The sequence below is a fragment of the Dama dama genome, chromosome 19 (genome assembly GCF_033118175.1).
Source record: "Dama dama isolate Ldn47 chromosome 19, ASM3311817v1, whole genome shotgun sequence".
Classification (NCBI taxonomy): domain Eukaryota; kingdom Metazoa; phylum Chordata; class Mammalia; order Artiodactyla; family Cervidae; genus Dama; species Dama dama.
This window is the reverse complement of record NC_083699.1, coordinates 78,388,380-78,411,295: the sequence shown is the minus strand read 5'-3', so window position 1 is coordinate 78,411,295 and position 22,916 is coordinate 78,388,380. Positions and strand designations below refer to the sequence as shown.

Genomic DNA, 22,916 nt, shown 5'->3' with positions numbered 1-22,916 from the left:
AAGCACTACTACAGATAAATTCGTAATGATAAAAGGTTCAATTCAGTAGGAAGAAGGAAAATTCTAAATATGTACACATACACACACCCCATGACATAGCTTCAAAGTACATAAAAAACAAGCAGAATCAAAGATATCTACAAACACAGTGATATTTTAACACACATCTCATCTTATAATGATATTTTAACACACATCTCACCTTCCTTATAGAAGAGTTCAATCATTTTGAAACCACATGTGGCATTAACTACTACAGCTGAATATACACATATTATAAGCTCCAATAATTTTGCTCCAGTACATATACTCAAAAGAAATACAAACACGGATACCAAGAAATATGTACAAAATGTTCAAAGCAGTATTCCTAAGTTATTATTCATAATATGAAAACAATCCAAATGTCCTTTAAGAACAAATTAAACAGCAACATGCTCATTGTGTGAATACTATCCAATAATGAAAATAACTGAATTGCAACTACTCACAGCAAAGATAAATCTCACAAGGTCAAACGCAAGCCAGATACAAAATATTACATATACATACTATATGATTCCATTTAGATCAGTGTTTATCCTTTTTAACTTTGTAACTGTTTCTTGAATAAATTTTTGATGTAACTTAATTAGATTGTAAAATATCAAATTACATACCCACATTAGAAACTTATGAATATATGTGCTGTGCTATGGTTGGTCACTCAGTCATGTCTGACTCTTTGCAACCCCATGGACTGTAGCCTGCCAGGCTCCTCAGTCCATGGGGATTCTCCAGGCAAGAATACTGGAGTGGGTTGACTTGACCTCCTCCAGGGGAGCTTCTCAACCTAGGGATCAAACTCAGGTATCCCACATTGCAGGTGGATTCTTTACCATCTGGGCCAGCAAGGAAGCCCAAGAATACTGGAGTGTGTAGCCTATTCCTTCTCCAGGGGCTCTTCCTGACCTCGGAATTGAACTGGGGTCTCCCGGATTACAGGCAGATTCTTTACTGTCTGAGCCAGCAGGGAAACCCAAGAATACTGGAGTGAGTAGCTTATCCCTTCTCCAGGGGATCGTCCCAACCTAGGAATCGCACCAGGGTCTCCTGGATTACAGACAGATTCTTTAACAGCTGAGCTACCAGGGAAGCCCTCTATGAATATATAACAGCACTGTAATCAGATTTTTTAAACTATTTCAGGACTTATTTTTTCAGCAAAAACAATTGAAAAAATTGATTTCTTAAAAATTGTAGTTAAATTTAACTTTGAAATTTTTTCAAGAGGAAATACCCTAACTAAAGCTGAAGATATACTCATTCAGATAGTCAACATTTTCTTCTTTTCAGTACTTTACATAGTAACAACTTGAATTACTTTTAAATTAATAAGATAGAGACGGTTTTTATTTAATTCTTAAAGCCCAAGTCACAAACAAAGGCACTGTTTATGTGGCATCAAGACAGTGAATGTGGCAGCCAGGCACACACAGGCCATTTCTCATGATACGGTCACAAGACTAAATGATCAACTGAGAGAGAATACCCTGCAAACACAACCACTGTTCCCCACAGTTTTGTAGCACTTATCTTGCATATATTTTGTATAAATTCCATTAACTTGCTAATGCTTCATATATGATAGTTATGAAAATCTAAAATGAGCAATTAAACACTAAGGAATAAGATTTTTCTCAAGTGGGTTTGGGCTTTGCATGATCACATACCTAAGATTTTTTAGATATCTAAGATTTTTAATAAATGCATGATTTAAAAAACATCAGAAACAGACAAAGCTAACCAGCATCTTTAGAAGTCAAATAGTTGATTACCTTCAGGAGAAAGGAGAAGTGATTGAGAATGGAAACAAAATGCTTTTGATGGGCTCATAATGTTCTAGTGATTATTAAGAGCGTAACCATTTTTTCTTTTTTCTTCTTAGGCCACGCCATGAGGCATGCAGGATCTCAGTTCCCCGACCAAGGATTGAACCCAAGCCTCCCAGGCCGTCCATATTGGGAATGGGGAGTTTTAACCACTTAACCACCAGGGAAGTCTTGACAATAATTTTCTAGAATCCTTTAGCACTCTCAGGCATTAAGCTACTTCCTGCAAGTTTCAAGTCACTTTTCCTAACAGCTGTACAACTTTATGTCTACCATTTAAAATCCCAAATAGAAGACAAATACTACTAATATTCACATTGATAAAAAAGAAAACTATAAATTTCAGTTCAATTTCTAATTTGTTTATTCCTAAGAAAATGGAATTTAAGTTACCTTTTGTGAGAACTGGAGAGTCTTCCTCTTTCTTCCAATTATATAAAGATTTCTTTCTTGTTCACCTTTCTCTATTCTGAAGTCTTCCAACTTCCTACAAATTTAAGTACCCAGTTATATTAGTTACAGATAAATAAAGGATATATAGAGAAAAAAAAAAGCACAATTCTGGGAATCATAAATTACTTTTTTAATTATTATGAAAATTCCTAAAGTTATAATAAAACTTAAGTCAAACAGTAGTTTGCAAGGAACTTAATATAAACAATATCTTACAGGCAACTAGGAGGTCCTATTTTTCATATCTAACACAGAAATACTCATTCATTTATGTTCTGCTTGGCCCTATGAGGACCAATCTGAACAGGATCTCTCACATTAGCTACTCAAAATATACCTATGATTTTTCAAAATTGCAATTCTAGTCTCTAAAGAAAAAATAAGAGCAGAATCCTTCTCCAAACTTAACACTTCTCATTTTATAATTTCTAGAAACCAGAACAGCAATGTTACTGGTTCTTCTAATCACCTATATTTCATTCACATGACACAAAAGAAAATTTATAATGCTGCTGTGACCAATTATAGAGCAAGGGGTCTTTGGCAATGAAGATCATTTTCCTTCTTCACCACTAGAGAGTTCAAGTAACTAAATGTCTTTTTTCTCAAATATGTTGTTGAAAACATGGCTTTATGCTTTGTGTGCTCACTTTAAAATTCCACTAGAAAAGTTTCAAAACTGACTTTGTACCCATGCTCTAAGATGTAAGTGAACACTGAAATGAGTATAAGCATAAATGATATAAAGACAAAGACTGATTTCCAAGGAAATCACTTTTTTCTCAAAATACATCAGCAGCCCACACTCATATGACAGCCAAACATTATCTACAGGGGAGTTCTAAATCAGACTCCCCTTCACAAGTAATCAATTTCACCAGCAGTATATGTATTTAAGGAACTACCATGAGGTTTTTCACTTGTAGCCAAATGAAACTCCTACCCTATACCTGTACACCTCCCTTTGTTTTGACAGTGAACCACTACACACAATTTATTTTCAATCAATAATAAAGCAAAGGAAGATTCTAGATCTTCAAAAGTACCACACTCAACTGTATGTGATTCCACACCTATGTGAGGTGGTCAGTTAAGAAAAGTAACATTATGAAAGATCACAATACATATATGTGATTCACTCATTCATTTAGAATGAACATAATTTCTATTTATTGGATTTAGACAAACGATATACCTGAACTTTAGCCCCAAACAGAACCATGCCAGGCCATGCTAGGTCACTTCAGTCATGTCCGACTCTTTGTGACCCCGTGGACTGTAGCCCGCCAGGCTCCTCTGTCCATGGGATTCTCTAGCCAAGAATACTGGAGCCGCCATGCCCTCCTCCAGGGGATCTTTCCAACCCAGGGAATTCTGAGACTTCCCTGGTGGCAAAATGGATACAAATCCGCCTGCCAGTGCAGGGGACACCAGGATTCAACCCCTGGTCCAGGAGGATTCCACATGCCTTGGAGCAAATAAGCTCATGCACCAAAACTATGGAGACTGTGCCCTAGAGCCTGTGCTCTGCAACAAGAGGAGCCACTGCAATGAGAAGCCTGCACACCACAGTAAGAAGCCCCAACTTGCCACAGCTACAGGATGCCTGCACCCAGCAAGGAAGATACAGCATCACCAAAAATAAATAAAAGTATTTTAAAAAAAAAACACAAAAGAAATGCTTGTTTAAGGAACTATTCTTTAGGACTTTCATTTCTGATAACTGTTTGCTTCCCTTGATTTTGACAACAAAAAGTATAGCAAAATGACACTTTCAGTTTCAATGATCATGCAACTCAAGACAAATTTTAAGGCTTAATTATAGCATACTACACACATGGTGGTGATTTTCTGTATTTCTTATCCCAATTTCAGATTTTGCTTTTCACCAGTTTACTGTATACTTATAAACATTCTTAAATTCACTGTATAAAATAGAAGTATCATAAAATACTAATCCCTGACTCTTCTGGCTAAACACATGAAAACTTACACAAAATTATCTTCAAGGTATTAGTTATTACGAGACACAAACATGACAGAATGCTGAAAGGTTTTAGATATCAACAAAAAATAGTATCTGCTACCTCCATTGTGGTAACTTGAAAATCAGTATAGTACAATTCAGTACAAGGAAAATCCTACCATCCACAGCATACTTAGGAGATATCATTTCTCCCTAAAAGAGAATAGGGTTACTTAAGAGGAAAGACTGATCCTAGATCTAGGTAAAGAAATTTACAAAATGAATCTGTAACCCTGTCATGCCTGACATCAAAGACGATATGCAAGGCTACTATGTCATTTCAAAAGGACTCCAGGGCCAACTTGCAGAAGCTCCTCCTGGCCAGAGATGGAAAAACTTAAATATCAATAAGGACATTAGAAATAGCTATATCACAACAGTGTGATTAATACAGTGAAAAACACAAACACATATGAACTGGCCACTCTAGGACATAAAGGAATAAATTTTTATTTTGAAGGTAAATAAAGCAAAATCAGCAAGCATTATCCTGCTTTTTATACAAACTTTACTACTAGATGATCAAATAATAGAAGTGGGTAAATTTTTGTTTAGAAGTATCCAAGATAATAAAGAACTCAGAGCTGAAATATCACTCTTTTATAACCTCTAAAGAATTAATGCATCGAGGGTAGTCAGCATCAATACCTGCTACCACAAAAAAAAAAAAAAGGAAATTATGTGCCTTCTGATGGAATTTTACCACTTATGAAATAATCTCACATAAAACTAAAAATAAGACATTTGGAATAACTAGAAATTTAAACACTGGATATTTGGTTCTATTGAGGAATTGTTTTTTTTTTTTAAGATATGACAATGGCACTATGGTTTTAAGATAAGTAATTATCTTTAGAAATTACATACTGATAAACTTTTGGACAAAATGGAAGTCTGAAACATCCTTCAAAATAATACTGAAGGAAGAAAAGGCAGGTGTTTATGTAGATGAAACAAGATGAGTTATGAAAAAACTTACCACAGTAAAAAGTTAGAGAACACTTATGACATTTTCCTACCACAATTAAAATATATCCCAATCCATTACTAAAATATATGTATATGATTATTTATACCATTAAAAATTTAACTATGTGTAAATAACCATATAGATATATTTTCATAGATATAAACAATATTAATAGATATCCTAAAACAAACCTAAATATGCCTAGTGGTACCTCTGGGACAACCACTCTTCGCTTCCAGGCCTGCAGGTCACGCTCCGTAGCCATCTGACTGCGCGGAGCATTCTGGTGCATCTGACGGACACCTTCCACTTGTCCACTACGACGCAGACCAATATTTGGAGGAGACTGGATGTCTAAGCTTAGTCTTCTAAAACCTAGGAAAAAGTTGTAAAGAATGACTGCAAAACAAACTTCAATCTAATGTGCATATACATTCCTAACATGATACGAACCAAAATAAAAGATCTACTGAAAAAACTTTGGAAAAAAGAACTTTTAATGTGACTGAGATTAAAATGTAGAATACAAAACATGACTATTAACATCATTTTCCATTTTTACTAGACTTTCTGAATTTTATGTTACAAGCATTTTCTATAATGTTATACTTGCAGTCCTAAAAACCTTGCCTTCCTCAAAACTGCAAGCTAAAATATCATCTTTCTGGAAAAATCAGCAATGCAAATAGATGTCTCAAACTGTGGTGGCTTGATAATAAGAGATCTAATAACAAACATTATTTATGACCTAAAGAGATAATCTAAGCCACTCAGGCAGGCAGCCTGCCAGAGACCATTATTAAAAATTCACAAAAATGTGAAGTGGGGAAATGCCGGCAGCACCTAAAGTGGAGCTCGGGTAACAGAGCAATGCGGACAACACGGAGTCCTGAGCCTGCGCAGAGCTGGGAAGGCTCACAGGAGGCCGCAGGGTAACCTCCAGGAGCTGCAAGTCATGAAGGATGGAGACCACCCTGAGGGGTTGTGGGGGGAAGCCCAGGCAAGTACTTGTTTCCTTAAAATACAGGGTGAGCACAGGGAACTCTCCTCAATGCTCTGTGGTGACCTAGATGGAAAGAAATTCCAAAGAAGAGGGGATATATCTATATGTATAGCTAATTCACTTTGCTGCACAGAAGAAATTAACACAATGTTGTAAAGCAACTATACTCAAATTTAAAAATATTTTTTTTAAAGAAAGTAAAAAAAAAAAAAAAAGAGTGAAGAGGACCCTGCTACTAACTGGGGGCTATATACTTTTTGGCTACCTCATGTGAAGAGTTGACTCATTTGAAAAGACCCTGATGCTGGGAAAGATTTAAGGCAGGAGGAGAAGGGGACAACAGAGGATGAGATGGTTGGATGGCATCACTGACTCCATGGAGATGAGTTTGAGTAAACTCCAGGAGTTGGTGACGGACAGGCAGGCCTGGCGTGCTATGGTTCATGGGGTCTCGAAGAGTCAGACATGACTGAGTGACTAAACTGAACTGAACTGAAGGAGGCTATTAAATTTTACTTCAAATACGCCAGCTCTCCGTGCCTAGGATAAAACTCAAATATGAGTGAATGCAACCTCTGCACTCTTCTACATACAACATTCTGTTTACCGATCAAATGTGAACCAGTTTGTACTGCACAACACACTATACTTCATCTATTAAAAATTGTTAAGTGAGCCTTCTATTAATCCAAAATTTATATTAAAACATACTGATGTTTAAGAAACACTTTTTGCATTTAGAACTAAAAATAAATTCTAAATTTAACTGCCCAAGTCACAGCATTATTCTCCAATTTGAAGAAAACACATGCACAGGTAACTTATCTCAGGTTACTTTTCATACTTGCTGTTGAAAGTATGAAAAGTAACATGAGTGACCATAAACAGATTAATTACAAAGAACTGTTATTCCACATAGTGGAATACTATGAAGCTATACAAAGGAATGAAGAAGAGTTCTATGAATGAATAGGAGTGATTTATAGAACATACTGTAAAGGAAAAAAGCAAGGTGTGAAAAGAATTCATACATATCTTGTATCACTTGCTCTGATGCACTGAGATAAACACAGCAGCAACTATGTAGTGTGTGTGTGTGTTAGTTGCGTAGTCGTGTCCGACTCTTCGCAACCCCATAGACTGTAGCCCACCAGGACCCTCTGTCTGTGGGATTCTCCAGGCAAGAACACTGGAGTGGGCTGCCATTTCCTTCTCCAAAAGAAACTACAGAAAGAAAAAAAGTGAAGTTGCTCAGTCATGTCCAACTCTTTGCGACCCCATGGACTGTAGCTTACCAGGCTTCTCCATCCATGGAATTTTCCAGGCAGGAGTACTGGAGCGGGTTGCCATTTCCTTCTCCAGTATTCTTGCCTAAAATATTGAACCTGAATCCAATTATAAGATAATTAGACACATTCAGGGAATTGAGGGAAAATCTGTGAAATAACAGGCCTGCATTCTCGTTAAGTACCAACGCCATGAGGGAACTATTCTAAATTAGGAGGGATAATAACTAAACACAACAACCAAGGCTTGATTAAATCCTAAAATTTTAAAAAGCCCTGAAGGACAATTTTGGAACAAGTGATGAAATATGAAGACTATACATTAAGTAGCAGCATTTTATAGTTTGTACACTGTATAGTATTATAGTTTGTTGACCTATGATCACTGTATTATGAACGTATAAAAATGTTTCTGGTTCTTGGAAGATACAGAATCATGTCTGAAGGGATAAAGTTCACAGTATCTCCAACTTGCTCTAAAATATACGAAAAAGAATACCAGAGACAGAAATTATTTCAAGTGTATATGAGAACCATACAAGACTGTTAATATCATTTGTTTGAGATTAGCAAACTCTCAAAAGTACCCACAAATCCATCAAGAGATTGAGTGAATAAAATCAGAAATAGGCATACAACAGAGTACACAACAGTCAAAACTAATCCAATGCAATAACTGATCAATCTTAAAAATACAGCATTCTAATGGCAGAAAGTGAAGAGGAACTAAAGAGCCTCTTGACGAGGGTGAAAGAGGACAGTGGAGAAGCTGGCTTAAAACTCAACATTCAAAGAAAAAAAAAAAACAAAACTCAACATTCAAAAAACTAAGATTATGGCATCCAGTCCCATCACTTCATGGCAAACAGATGGGAAAATAATGGAAGCAGTGACAGATTTTGTTTACTTGGGCTCCAAAATCATTGCAGATGGTGACTGCAGCCATGAAATTAAAAAACGCTTCCTCCCTGGAAGAAAAGCCTGACAAACCAATACAGCATATTAAAAAGCAGAGACCAGTTTGCTAACAAAGATCCGTCTAGTCAAAGCTATATGGTTTTTCCAGTAGTCAGGTATGAATGTGAGAGCTGGATCACAGAGGCGGAGCGCCAAAGAATTGATGCTTTCAAATTGTGGTCCTAGAGAAGACTCTTGGAGAAGTCCCTTGGACAGCAATGAGATCAAACCAGTCAATCCTAAAGAAAATCAACCTTGAATATTCATTGGAAGGACTGTTCCTAAAGCTGAAGTCCCAATACTTTGGAACATGATGCAAAGAGCCAACTCACTGGAAAAGACCCAACTCACTGGAAAAGACCCTGATGCTGGGAAAGATTGAGGGCAGGTGGAAAAGGCAACAACAGAGGATGAGATGGTTGGATGGCATCACCAACTCAATGAACATGAATCTGAGCAAACTCCAGGAGACAGAGGAGGATAGAGAAGCCTGGAGTGCTGCAGTCCCTGGGGTCACAAAGAATCAGACACAAAGTTCCCTTTATAGACCTTTTTATAAAGTTTAAAAACAAATGCTTTTTATTAATACATTTAAGAATGTCAAGTCTATTTTTAGAATTCAAAGGAAGGATCAACAGAATTGTCATCTTGGGAGAGGGAAATTGGGCAGGACCACATAAAAAGATGTGTATTATTATCATGATTAAAAAAAAAAAAGAAAATGAAGAGCATCTGTGAACCAATGATAAGACTATGTCAATAACAAAATTTGAGAGTTTTGTTGCTGTTGTTAAGTATTTACTTATTTACATGGCTATACCTGGTCTTAGCTGTAGCATGCAGGATTTAATTCCCTGACCAGGGATCGAACCCAGGCCCCCTGCACCAACAGCATGGAGTCTCAGTCACTCAACTACCAGGGGTTCCAAGAACAAAGTTTTGACAGACACAATTCTGTGCTGCTAGAAACCAAAACAACTAAATATATAAAAGAAGTAAAACTTAAAGTATAACGCACTGATTTTAAAGAGAATTAATGAAACTTCCAGACCTAACAGTCACTTCAAATAAAAATCTAAAGCTCTCCGAGTTTTCTGGAGCCCAGTGGTTGCAACTCTCTGCTTTTACTGCCGAGGACCTGGGTTTGATTCCTGGCCAGGAAACTAGACCCCATCAGTCATGTGGCCAAAACAAAAAATAATAATAATAAAAAATCTAGTCTAGTTATGAGGCAGATTAGATGAAAGAGAGCAAGAGTGAAAGGGCAGAAAGAGCTGAAGAAACTGTTCAGAACAGAGCACAGAGCAATAAAGAGATAGGAAATTTTATAGCATTTTATGGACTCAAAAAGCTCTAATCTTCCACAGGGTTTTAACTTTCCCAGAGTTCAGCTGCATAACAATCACCATCTCTTCTAGATTATTTCCATTAGTATAATTATTACCACATTCCTGTATTAAGTACTCTGCCCTGAAATTCACTGCAAGCTTTCTAATTCTATAAGAAACATTAGGGCTCTACTCAATTAACTTTTTAAAAGATTATATAAAAAGGAAACCTAATGTTTCCTTTAGAAAACAGTTTGTTCTCTACTCTTTTTAACTCAAAACAATATAATTTTGTAAATACTTTTATTTTAAAGCAAAAAGACTTCAACAGCCTTTCAAAGTACCTGAAATTCAAACGTTCATTTGTTAGTCCATCAACCTTATACCTCATAAAGCTATCCTCCAGACTTCTGCTCAAAGTTGTAAATGTATACTGCTTAAAGTTTTTCACACTGCATGCAAGGGACAATGACTTCATTTATTCTTTAATTTCAATCTAGCCATGTTAAGGCAAAATACCTCTGCTGTATTTCTTACCTCTTCGGGGTGTTTCTTCCCCATTTGAAAGTCCACTTGGAATAGCCTCCTGACCTGCTCCCATTCTCTGATCTTGCTGCTGCTGCAACTGTCTTATCATTCCATCCAGGACACTGCGCTCTGGGCTTCGTTCACCATTATCATTGGTTTGCAGGCTTATAATTTGTTCTATTACCTCTCCATCACCTGCAAATTCAATGAATGAATATCAAATCATAATATATACAAAGATGGGAAAAAAACCTTTCAACAAGTTACAATTAAAATGACATTAGCAACTGTCAGAAGACTTGTTTTTCAAAAATAATCATTAAAGATAGCCTTTATTTTCACAACTAATTAAGTTAGAGAAAAGATTCAAAACCAACTTTACAGTTCTAAGTTCCACAAAAACCTCAACAGAGCTTCTGAAATCCGTCGAATTAAGTAGAGGAAAACACATTTCAGCGAAAATCTTGTTTTTCTGTTTCAGATCAATGCCTCTTATTTATACAATTATTTCATTAAATCTTATTTCCCAAGGTCTCTGACTACAATAGATCAACAAAGAATCAACTGGACTTCATTGTATACCTCTGAGTTTTCTATACAACTCAGTCTCTGATGTAGAGAAAAGCAATGGCATTTCCTTAGTCTTAAGAAATAAAAAAGAGTGAGTAACACCTTTTTGGCCTTCAGCAAATGACCACTCCGAACCGCAGCTGTAATTCTTCAGGTACAAAATCAGATTTTTTTAAGTGTCTTTGCTTCTTTATTTTTCAAATAATACATTTTCAGAGATATTTAATACAGTCATAGTGTTAATGGAGAAGAAGTGCTGGATGGCTGTGGAGTCTTGAAACGTACTTAAGACAGTAACATTTTCATACAAAAACAATTCTTTACTTTTCCTCCCACCATAAAATACATCTTCTTTGAACACAGAACATAGACCTTCCAACCACACCAGCTTATAAGCAGAATTCTAACAAATTGAGATTAATAGGGTATTAGGCAAAAAGAATGCAAAGATATACTTGTATACTTGCATCCATAGTAACACATGAGAAACTGAAAAATGTCATACTATTTCAGGGAAAAAAAGAATACTCCTATCCTACTACATGAGTTAGATTCCCTTGTGTCTCAGGTAACATCTCCATTTTACTACGGAAATCAATGAAGAACCTAAAAGAGCTAAATAAAAATTACTGAAGCTTTTTTGATGACTGTCAAAAAAAAAAAAAAATGAGCTAAGAAAAGCAGAAGTGGAGCCCTAATCTAAAAGGATAAAAAGACTTTCAATAGAACCAGGAGTAACGTAACATTCCTAAGATCACAACATGGAACCAAAGGGAAAAGAACAGAAAAGGAGACTTCTAATCCTCTCCCCTCTCCCCCAAAACCCATGTTACACTTCTCTCCTGGCCCTGAACTTAGATGTAAGCTTGGCGAACACCATCAAGAATGATACTGGTTTCTATCTGGCATAATGCAACCACCATTCAAATATTTTAAGAAGGCTTCAATGCTACAGTATTCTTTCACTACAAAATACTACAGCACTGGAAAGAATACAAGAAAGAAAGGCTTTCAAATACTGGATAACTGGGCCCCCTGAGAAGACAAGAGTCCAGTCTTTGGACTGCTCCAGGTAACAGCCTGGAGGCAATTTCCAAGCTGCAGACCAAGGAGAGGGAACCCAAACACCATCCAGAAATCACACTGAGTGGAGAGACAGAGGTCTGGGTCTGGGAGCAAGCGGGAAGACTAAAGTATGCAGACTGGTTAGAAGAACTGAAAAGATACGCCATGATAACACTAATTTTAAAAAGCTGGATTATTTACATTAATATGAAACAAATAGTCTTTAAAACAAGAAATACTCTCCCAAGAATAAACAGGGACATTTCATAATGATGAAAGAATTAATTCACCAAGAGCACAATCTGAAATGTGTATTTACATAATAACAGAATTTTAAAACAATAAAGCAAAAACTGATTGAATCGAAGGAAAAAAATTAGACAAATCCACAGGATAGTTGGATATTTCAGCACTCCTTAAAACAGCCACAAAATGGGAAAAAGCCAAGTGTTCTCCAGCTACTAGTGAATGGATAAATAATGGTATATCCACGCAATGGTACATGATCACTAAACAAGGGGGAAAAAAAAAGACTGATACCTGCAACAACAGGAATGAATCTCAAAAGCACCATGCTAAGTTAAAGAAGCCAGACACCACAGACTACATATTGTATGATTTCATTCATATAAAATTCCTTTAAAAGGAAAAATTAAAGTGACAACAACAGTCATTAAAAGGGGCCAGGAGAAGGGAGAGGAATAATTCTACAGAGGCTCAGGAGAATTTCTGGGGGCACTGGAAATGCTCTGTTATTTGCATTGTGGTGGTGGCTTACATGACTGTCTTAACATTTCTTAATTCATTTGAATTGCACACTTAAAAGTGGTGAATTTTGTTGTACATAAAGTATACTTTAATCAAACTAATAAAAAGAATTTGGAAGAGTAAACATATGGTGATTGTAAATCTTTAACCTTCAAGTTTCAGCAAATCAATCCTCATCTGAACAAAAGTATCTTTTTTTATTTTTAATTGGAGGATAACTGCTCTACAATGTTGTGTTGTTTTCTGCCATACATCAATATGAATAAAGTCACAGGTATACACATCCCCTCCCTCTTGTACCCCCTACCACTTCATTGCACAGACGTATCTTTTTTTCTTTGCTCAGTACAAGAATACTAGAGAAAAATGCTACACTGCTATGAACAAAAACAAAACAAAGCAAAACACCTCTGCCCTTGGCTAAGACAGGCAAAGGACAAGATGGAACTGGAACCTCCTCTGCCAGAAAGTTAGTGTTCAAGGAATGATGGGGACTTGGGAAAGGACACAAAACTCAGCCTAAAGGGTTTCCACAGCCAAATCCAAGGATAACATGAGCAACTAAGTAATGACAGTACTGGATTTTAACACACTATATAACAACCCAGAAATCCAGACTAAAACTTAATAAATGGGAGAATAGTAGGTGGTCAGCTAATGATAAAATGAAGAAGCAATGATAAAAGAGCTGGAAAACCATTTCGCAACCTTCAGAACAACAACTGATTCAGGCAAGAATTACCAATGGATCTTCAAACTTCCAGGTAAAGTTAGAAAAGGAATAGGTTATTTACTCAAGTTACTAAATAATTACAAAGAGGAAAAAACCTTCAGAGTGGAGCACTTTGGCAGATACCCAGTGTTCAAAGTCAACATCATCAATAATTGGATGAAACACAGCCATAGGCATCCTGACATGATACTCCAAAAAGACTACATCATTTATGTTGTGCTCTTCAAAAATGCACAACCTGAACTTCCCAAATTAAAATCTACACTGGGGAGGGAAAAAAAGCTGTAACAGGCATTATTAGAGTAACAAAATTCGATTACAGGCTAGCTACATAATAGCATAAATGTTAAATGTTCTATTTTTGATAACTGTTCATAATTATATAAGAAAACATATTTGTTCTTAAAAAATACATACTGAAGTATTTAGGGGTAAATGGACATGAGGCCCAGAACTTAAGTCTCAAGTGGGTCACAACAATGATATCTATCTAGAGATAGAATAATAAAACAAACATTGCAAAATATTAAGGACTGTTAAATCTGAAAGTACAGGAGTTCTCTGTATTGTTACTCACATTTTTCAAATTAAAAAAAAATTTTTTTAAAGGTTTAGCACTTACTTGTTGCCACATAGCCTAGTTGTGGAACCAAATGTTCATCTGCAGAATTTTCTCGGCCAGGCACTAATCGCTGATACTTAGTTGGATGAGGGTTTCCATCTACATCTACCAAGAATGGTGGAGGCATAAGGTGAGGGGCCTGCTGAGTCTGCTCATCTAAGACGTAATTGTTAGAATCCCTAATCAGTGGTCGATAGTCAGTATGGAAGAACATCTGGTCAGGAATCTAGAAATGGAAAGTTTACAGACTGAAATTTTGAGGATTAAACATGTTAAAGAACATAAATATTAACCAGTTAATTTTATTAGAAAGGATAAAAAATCAAAACAATACATCTAACCTATTTTTAAAACATCGTTCTTAACTATTTACATGCTCTATCAAAGTATGTACAATGACCTTTTCATATGGCTTGCTGCATCCAAAACCAAATATCAGAAGGTGACCGTGAGAATCTGTACAGGCAAAATGCTGTCCATCCTGTGAAAACTTACAATCAAAGACAGCTCCATGTCCTTGTCCTTCAATCTAGGAAACAAAGATGGAAAATTTCATGACCATTTCTATGTAACATCTTAACTTCTGAAAAAAAATATTTAAAAATGAATTTTTCATTAAGCACATCAATATTTTCAAAAAGTAAAATTCACTTTAGATATCACTGGTCTAGAACAAACCTTGAAAGATCTTCTAAGAATTAGTTCTCAAAATGATCAAATGAAGGATCATCAGTTCAGTTCAGTCCAGTCACTCAGTCATGTCCGACTCTTTGCAACCCCATGAATCGCAGCATGCCAGGCCTCCCTGTCCATCACCAACTCCTGGAGTTTACTCAAACTCATGTCCATCGTGTCAGTGATGCCATCCAGCCATCTCATCCTCTGTCGTCCCCTTCTCCTCCTGCCCCCAATCCCTCCCAGCATCAGGGTCTTTTCCAATGAGTCAACTCTTCTCATCAGGTGGCCAAAGTACTGGAGTTTCAGCTTCAGCATCAGTCCTTCCAATGAACACCCAGGACTGATCTCCTTTTAGGACGGACTGGTTGGATCTCCTTGCAGTCCAAGGGACTCTCAAGAGTCTTCTCCAACACCACACTTCAAAAGCATCAATTTTTCGGCACTCAGCTTTCTTTACCGTCCAACTCTCACATCCATAGATGACCACTGGAAAAACCATAGCCTTGACTAGATGGACCTTTGTTGGCAAAGTAATGTCTCTGCTTTTTAATATGCTATCTAGGTTGGTCATAACTTTCCTTCCAAGGAGTGTCTTTTAATTTCATGGCTGCAATCACCATCTGCAGTGACTTTGGAGCCCCAAAAAATAAAGTCTGACACTGTTTCCACTGTTTCCCCATCTATTTGCCATGACCAACCCAAAATGAAGGCCTTCTTTATGTCTTACAGGAGAATGAAACTTCCATAAACTTTTTAGTACATAACAAAAATCTATTGATTAATAACTTACATGGGAAATGATTAAAAATGAATAAAGTTTGTTACTCATGAATTAAAATCAATACTTTTATGGAGTTTAAGCTTTTCACTTAGATGACTAACCACCATGCAAAATTTGTAATGCTGCAAAAGTCTCAAGGGTGCATATGTAAATTCTTACACCTGCAACTACCTTACTTCAGACTGCCACAAATTTCTAAGTGTGTCGTGAAGGTTGGGCTTCCCTCATAACTCAAGTTGGTAAAGAATCCGCCTGCAATGCACGAGACCCTGGTTCGATTCCTGGGTCAGGAAGATACCCTGTAGAAGGGAAAGGCTACCCACTCCAGTATTCTGGCCTGGAGAATTCCATGGACTGTACAGTCCATGGGGTGGCAGAGTGAGGCATGACTGAACAACTTTCACTTTCATGAATGTTGCCTTAAATAGGTAACTTCTAAACTGCTTTATTCTTGTTATTTTAACTCTATATTCGATTAGTTTAGTATCAACAATTTATAGTTCAATGAGATGTTTCATTAACTCATTAGTATAGAGCTACACATACCTGTTGTCACAGCCTATAAATAATAATTAAAATCTAGGACAAGTTAACATAAATCAGTACTGGAAAAAGGAATCATCCACCCAAACAAAACAGAAGTATCTATTTTCATTGCCAGAACAAATTCTCATACATACCTAAATACCCACTTGAAAAACAATTCACTTCTGCTATACCACACGTGAAAGAGTGCCTTTAACAAAATGGGGGGAAAATTAAGATATCAGGATACTTAGGGACCTGCTGAATAAGATAATGCCCCCTTGACCTGAGACTCTCAGTCCAAGTAAAGCAAAGGCAGGTGGGGAGGCAAAAGCCCTGGGCTGGTCAGGCAAAACTGGTGGCAGCTACTTTGCCACCACACATGTGCAACTAACCTCACCAAAAGTTCTGCTAAGGGTACCTACTGAGAAGGAAGTTTCCCAAATGGGCAAACCCACCTAGGCAGAGCAAGACACACGGCGCTTTTTATCTGCTGTCTGAAGAGTCCTACACAATCATTCCCGATAAAACAAAAATAACCTGCAGCTGTGTCCGGGGAACACTTCAATGTCACACTATGTTTACTACTTTTTTAATGAAATACTGTCTCATTAGTAGCTTAAAACCCAAGAATTAGGAGACTCTCAGGTCATCAGTAAAGGTAAGAATTATTCAGCCTACAAGGCCAATTTTTGGTGTCTGACTAGAAATAAAATCATCATTGTCCATTTGAGACTTAACAGGTTACTCTTAGTCCTAGTGGTTATTTTAGATTATATTCTGTTTAAAGCCTGAATTAATGTAGTCTTCTGTTTAAACAGATTAAATTTAGGATGTTCCTATTGAGTTTTAAAGGACAATTAAGAAGATGGATGTACATATGAGTTTTAAGGCCACAGAAAAACTAAAGAAGGCTTCTTTCTTTTCCAAGGATTCTGAACAGAGATGCAACATTCAGAGATGCCTAACAATGTACTTTATGCTATTTGAGTTGTTTTAGTGCATTTAATGTTAGTAAATAAAACACTTTAGAGAGTTAAACTGTCCAGTGTAAGCATATTAAAATTAAAATTTAATTAAAATTAAAATTTTACAGGTCAAAAAAAAAAAAAGAGCAAAAACATGGAACACATGGACGAAGACGGTTTTCAATCAAAAGGTCTAAGAATCACTCATCTGTAGGATGCTACTGTACTGCCTCAAAAATTAATTAGCCTTTGAATTGGGTCTCAATATACATAAAGAGTAATTTTAGAAAACCTATCCTGTGTGCGTCTCAAAAGTCTTAACCATGTATAAGTCCTTTTATACATTCCCCTCAGAATTTATCCCAAGGAAATAATCAGGGATCGACATACACAGCCATATATATTCAAACTGTTGCTGCTGTGCAAGTTTTAGAAACTACTGAAATACTCAACAATAGCAAATTAACTACATAAGTAATTTTCTTCTAAGAAAGGCTGAATTTACCATCAAACATACATTTACAAATTCTTAAAAAATATTTAAAGGCTTGAAAAGCATTCTTTACATAAAATAAGAAGGGATTACAAAACTGTATGTGAAAAGAGTAAAAACAAAAAACTATGTGTAAGAACGCCAACTAATAATTCTGTAAAGAATGATGCCATCAGAAAATCTCCAATGGATATTGATACCTGTGAAAGTTTAATGAGGAAACAGACATTTACACAGTCTCTGGAAAAAAAATCAGCTTAAAAACTACAAAGAAAAGAAACATTTAAAAAATTAGTGCAAAAACTTGGCAGATGTCACCTTAACCAAATACTTCTAATTATCACATTAATAGTGGAACATATAAACATCATTAGCCTCCTAATATAATGCATGGAGGGCACATTATCATTTTTTTTATCAAAAAATATACAACAGTATTACATCATGAGGAAATACCAGACAAAACAAATATCCTATAATATTACTTGTCTGTAAAAAGGCAAGATATGCAGGGTGAAGGATTACTGATTTTACAAAAGTGGAAATACATAACTACTTAATATGATGCATGATCCTGAATTAGTCCAAGGGGTAAAACATAACTATAAAGGCATTTTTAGGACAACTGACAAATTTTGAATGTAAACTGGATTAGGTAATGCTACCTTATCAATGTTAAATTTGCTGATTTTTGGTAACTATATTGCAGCTATGAATAAGAAATTCTAAAAATATGCAATAAGGTCATAATCTGGCTTTCAAATATTTGTGTGCAAAAAGAAAAAAACTAAGGAAACAAAAAATGATGTTTGACTCCTGAGAGGACTTTACTGAATATTATTTTTATTACCAGGTATTTTAATAAATTTCAATAGTGAAAAAGTGTGAATTACCATACATAATTTTGCCAATTTAAACACAGGAACACATTCACAGATACAAAGCTAAATAAATAAATTTTGAAAATCCTTCCCTCGTGTGAATTAGTTATACAGAGTTCACTTACATATGTACGTTTGTATATATGACTATCAGATATTTATCAGCCTTAAATAAAGTAGCACCCTGATCTCTAGAAATACAAACTGCCCAAAAACATGCAGATCGGTTTCGGCTACATGTCCTTATCCAAACATTTGAAACAAGTGCAAACAGGCATGGAGACACATACTTCCCCCACTTACCATATTGAAATAATGTTTCATCTTGGTGCCTTTTGTGATATCCCATATGAATATGCTGCCATCATGTCCTGCAGATAACATAATTCTGGAATCAAAGGGATGTGTCTCCAAAACAAATACTTCATCAGCATGTCCCTTTATTTAACAAAGTCATATAGTTAAGGAGGGTCTGCAAGTTATAAGTTTAAAATTAAAAGCCCATGTTGTCACAGTATCTAAGGGCTTTTGAAAAATGCATTAATTACAGTGATTTATACATTAGTATATATACAAATTTCTATTCATTTGATAATATAAATGAAACAGGTTTTTTTTTTAAGTTAAAAGAAAAATCTTTATTTGTTGTATGTTATAAAACTACCTACCAACAGGTTATGAAGCAGCTGTCCAGTATAAGAATTCCACACTTTGAGGACATGATCATTCACAGCTGTGACAACAATGCTATCATTCTGATTCCAAGCTATCATTGTTACTTTGGGTTTCATAAACCTTTCCTCTTCCAAAGATAAATCTCTAAAAAAAAAAAAATACAACATGTGCAGTGCTGTATGTGTAGGAGGCTACACAATCCCTCATCGATACAAAAATAGTAAATAATCTAGCTCACGTCCACACTTTATCCACATCACAAGAGTTTATCACGTCTGACCCACAAGAGGTTATCTACTAACAGATGAGGGCAAGATCCCAAGGGGAAAGGGATGATCCAGGAACAGTTCCGAGGCTGAATATAGGCAGATTCCAGAACACGACCATTATTCATAAAAGCAAAGCTTTTCTCTACACCTAGGATTCCTTTCTCTTGACTGCAAGGCTTATCGGTAATATTTTCAGCTACGTGGAAGACAGGAAGAAGGTAATTCACCTTCATGCCCCCAATGTCTAGAAAAGTGCCTGACAGACTTTCAGTGTGCTGAACTATCTCTTTACACTTCCTACAGACTGTTCCTACGGCTCCCTTGGCAAGAAGGGTCTTATATACACATGTCTGCAATGTTTTGCTGCCTTCATGAAAGCAATATGCACATTCTGTGTAAAATACAGCAGTCAGTAGTATGGAGGGGTGGGGGGAGAACCTAGCTGCTTCTGAAGTCATACAGCACATTCTAAGAAAGTATAAACATAAAATAAACATGTATTTTAAAGAAAACAGCTACAAGAAGGAGTGCTATGTAACAGCTACCTGTGTAAGCACAATGGAACACAAAAGACTGAATAATTCTAACTAGACTGGTCAGAGGAAGTGTAACACAAGAGACAAAATGGAGTACAAGCTAAGATTTCCACGCTTCACCTGAATTTACTAACAGACATGTTGCATTTCATCAAATTGATCAGTCAAGATCAGAACACTAGAACAAATATATCCATCAATTTATACACATAGAAAACACTGCTTTTCAAGATTCGAAAAGAGGTAAAACTTTAAATGAGAAAAGAATATTTCTACCAAGAGGGGAAATACAGGAAAAGTTCTCTCCATGAAGAGAGTATAGCAATAAGAAAACTAAACAGTTCTCAGTCTCATTTAAAAAAATTCTGAACCTCCTTGGTGACCCAGTGATAAGGAATCCTGTCAACGCAGGACTTGGGTTCAATCCGAGTCCAGGAGGAGTCCACATGCCATCAGGCAAGGCCCAAGGCAGCCAAATAAAGTATTTTAAAAATTTTATTCAAGTTTTTACAATAATGTTCCTATTTTGCCTAATGAGGTAGCTGTTCATACATGAATACAGTTTCAAATTTTCTTCACTGTTATTCATTCATTATTATTCACTTTCACACTAAGATGCTGAATATCCAGATGTAACATTTTTAAGTAACGGTAAAGATTTGTTTGTGAACAGGGATTATCAGATTTCTAGTATGTGTTCTTTCCATTCTTTACCACAGGTCATTCCACAAAAATATTAATATCAAATTTACTTTGAAATCCAATACAACTGTTTTGAGTCACAGTGGAGAATGAGTTAATTTCTCCTACTATTACTAAAAATAAAGCAGATATGAAGATTTCTAAACAACAGAATGTGTAACATTTTCCAGAAAAAGTGCTAAAAACAGTGATATGCCTACTCTACACCAAGTAGACTAGGCTTCCCTCGCAGCTCACTCATTGAAGAATCTGCCTGCAATGCAAGAGACCCAGATTCAACTCTTCGGTCAGGAAGATCCCCTGGAGGAGGAAATAGCAACCCACTCCAGTATTCTTGCCTGGGAAACCCCATGGACAGAGGGGCCTGGCGGGCTAGTCCATGGACAGAGGAGCCTGGCGGGCTAGTCCATGGGGTCGCAAGAGTCAGACATGACTTAGCAACTGAACCACCACTACCACACCAAGTTCTGCTACAAATGTGCATAGGATTTTCAATTGCCAATAGTACTTACAGGCAGGTAGTTTCATCTCCCAGATGATGAAACAGATTGTGATGGTCTCAAAATGATATAGCTATAAAAAGTGTACATGGTACTTGAGCAAAGTTCTGACTCCAAAACTCATATTCTTCCCACCACCTATACAGTCTCCCAGTACGTACAAATCCAAAAACACAATGTATTTGAAATTTATAATATCTATCTTGGGAAATACTAAAATTATCTCAAAGCTGCTGAAAATGTTTGAGACTCTGGAGTGTTAGATGGGGGTGAGGGGCCACAGTTAAGGCAAATTTGCCTTCAATACCATTTTACAAACCAAAATTTTACCATGTAAAATAAAAATATCACTCCCAATGGAGATCAATTTTTAAAAATCGAAACAATAAAATGTATTTGCTTACTTTTTTTTAAAACCAGATATAGTTTTTTTCCATTTATTTTTATTAGTTGGAGGCTAATTACTTTACAATATTGTAGTGGTTTTTGTCATACATTGACATGAATCAGCCATGGATTTACAAACCAGATATGGCTTTTTAAAATGTAACTTTTTAAAGATTCAAGTCAGTGTGTGGCAAAACCACTACAATATTGTAAAGTAATTAGCCTCCAATTAAAATAAATAAATTTAAAAAATAATAAAATAAATAAAAAATTCTAGATCTTTACATAAGTGAAAGAAAAATAAAAAAAATAAGAATTCCAAAAATCGTATCTTCATTTTTGTTTTCCCGGCTTATAGGATCTTAGCTCCCTGATTAGGGATTGAACCAATGGTCCCTACAGTGGAAACCTGGAGTCTTAAACAGTGGACTGCCAGGGAGGTCCCATCCTATCTTCAGAAAAATAGAATTTTCTGAAAATCTCCACGTTTGACATACTTATTTATATATTTAAAACAGTAGGTGGTTTTAAATGCAACACTTCAGAAGAAGTCAATGCTTTGAACAATGGAATAAATACAGTGTTCTTTCCTACATAAATCTAAGATTTTAACAGGTTTAAGTATGTGTCAGACATGCAGGAGAGAGCCATTCACTTAGATCGGAGGTGGCTCTAGTTCCTGAACAAAGCAAAAAACCAACCAGAGAGACAGACCAAGTATTCAGTATGCACCTACTTAGAAACAAACCATCTCAACTTACCCTGAGATTCTAGTGGCCATATCTAGTAAGATGCTTCTCCATTCTAACTGTTCAAATCTCCAAATTCGTGCTGTTCCATCTCTGCTACCACTTAAGAACCTTAAAATAAAAGAAACAGATCTACTTACATACATGCTACCAAAGGCTACAGTTAAAACCACAAGCAAAAAAATTTTTAATGTAGCTATCTTGACTGCAGGTAAATCTACAGGTGTTAATTCAAAAAGACGGGGATTTAGGGCCTATCTAAAAGGAGAAAATCTGGTTTGCTCTGATTTGCCTGGCCCTATTGTAAAGCACATTTCAAACCCAATCATTACCTTGACAAATAGTTTTGAAAAGATATGTGATAAGTACTAGGGAGCAGGGAAGGACAATTAAAGATGAATGGAAGAATTAGTAAGAGCAAAAGTGCCATTTTAAGCATTTAAATTCTAAACTCAATTTCATGCTAGTCACTATGTATAAATAAATCCATCACTTAGTTAAGTGTTAAAAAGAAGAGGTAAGAGGTACCTGAAAAGACAGTGGGGACCACAAAAAAGGATATAATTAAAGGGATAATTTTGTTGCAGATTAC

At 36.0% G+C, this 22,916-nt stretch overlaps 1 protein-coding gene across 1 annotated transcript in view; it reads right to left on the bottom strand.

Annotated features, from left to right (window-relative positions):
* BRWD1 (bromodomain and WD repeat domain containing 1) overlaps positions 1-22,916 on the bottom strand; it is a 123,563-nt gene that overhangs the window by 61,798 nt on the left and 38,849 nt on the right. The window contains exons 13-20 of the mRNA XM_061167568.1: positions 22,337-22,435; positions 19,175-19,325; positions 18,810-18,944; positions 14,581-14,709; positions 14,181-14,406; positions 10,432-10,617; positions 5,512-5,695; positions 2,265-2,358 (exon numbers count right to left, since the gene is read on the bottom strand). Of these exons, the coding sequence (XP_061023551.1) occupies positions 2,265-2,358; positions 5,512-5,695; positions 10,432-10,617; positions 14,181-14,406; positions 14,581-14,709; positions 18,810-18,944; positions 19,175-19,325; positions 22,337-22,435 (1,204 nt within the window). The remainder of the gene's footprint in view (positions 1-2,264; positions 2,359-5,511; positions 5,696-10,431; positions 10,618-14,180; positions 14,407-14,580; positions 14,710-18,809; positions 18,945-19,174; positions 19,326-22,336; positions 22,436-22,916) is intronic.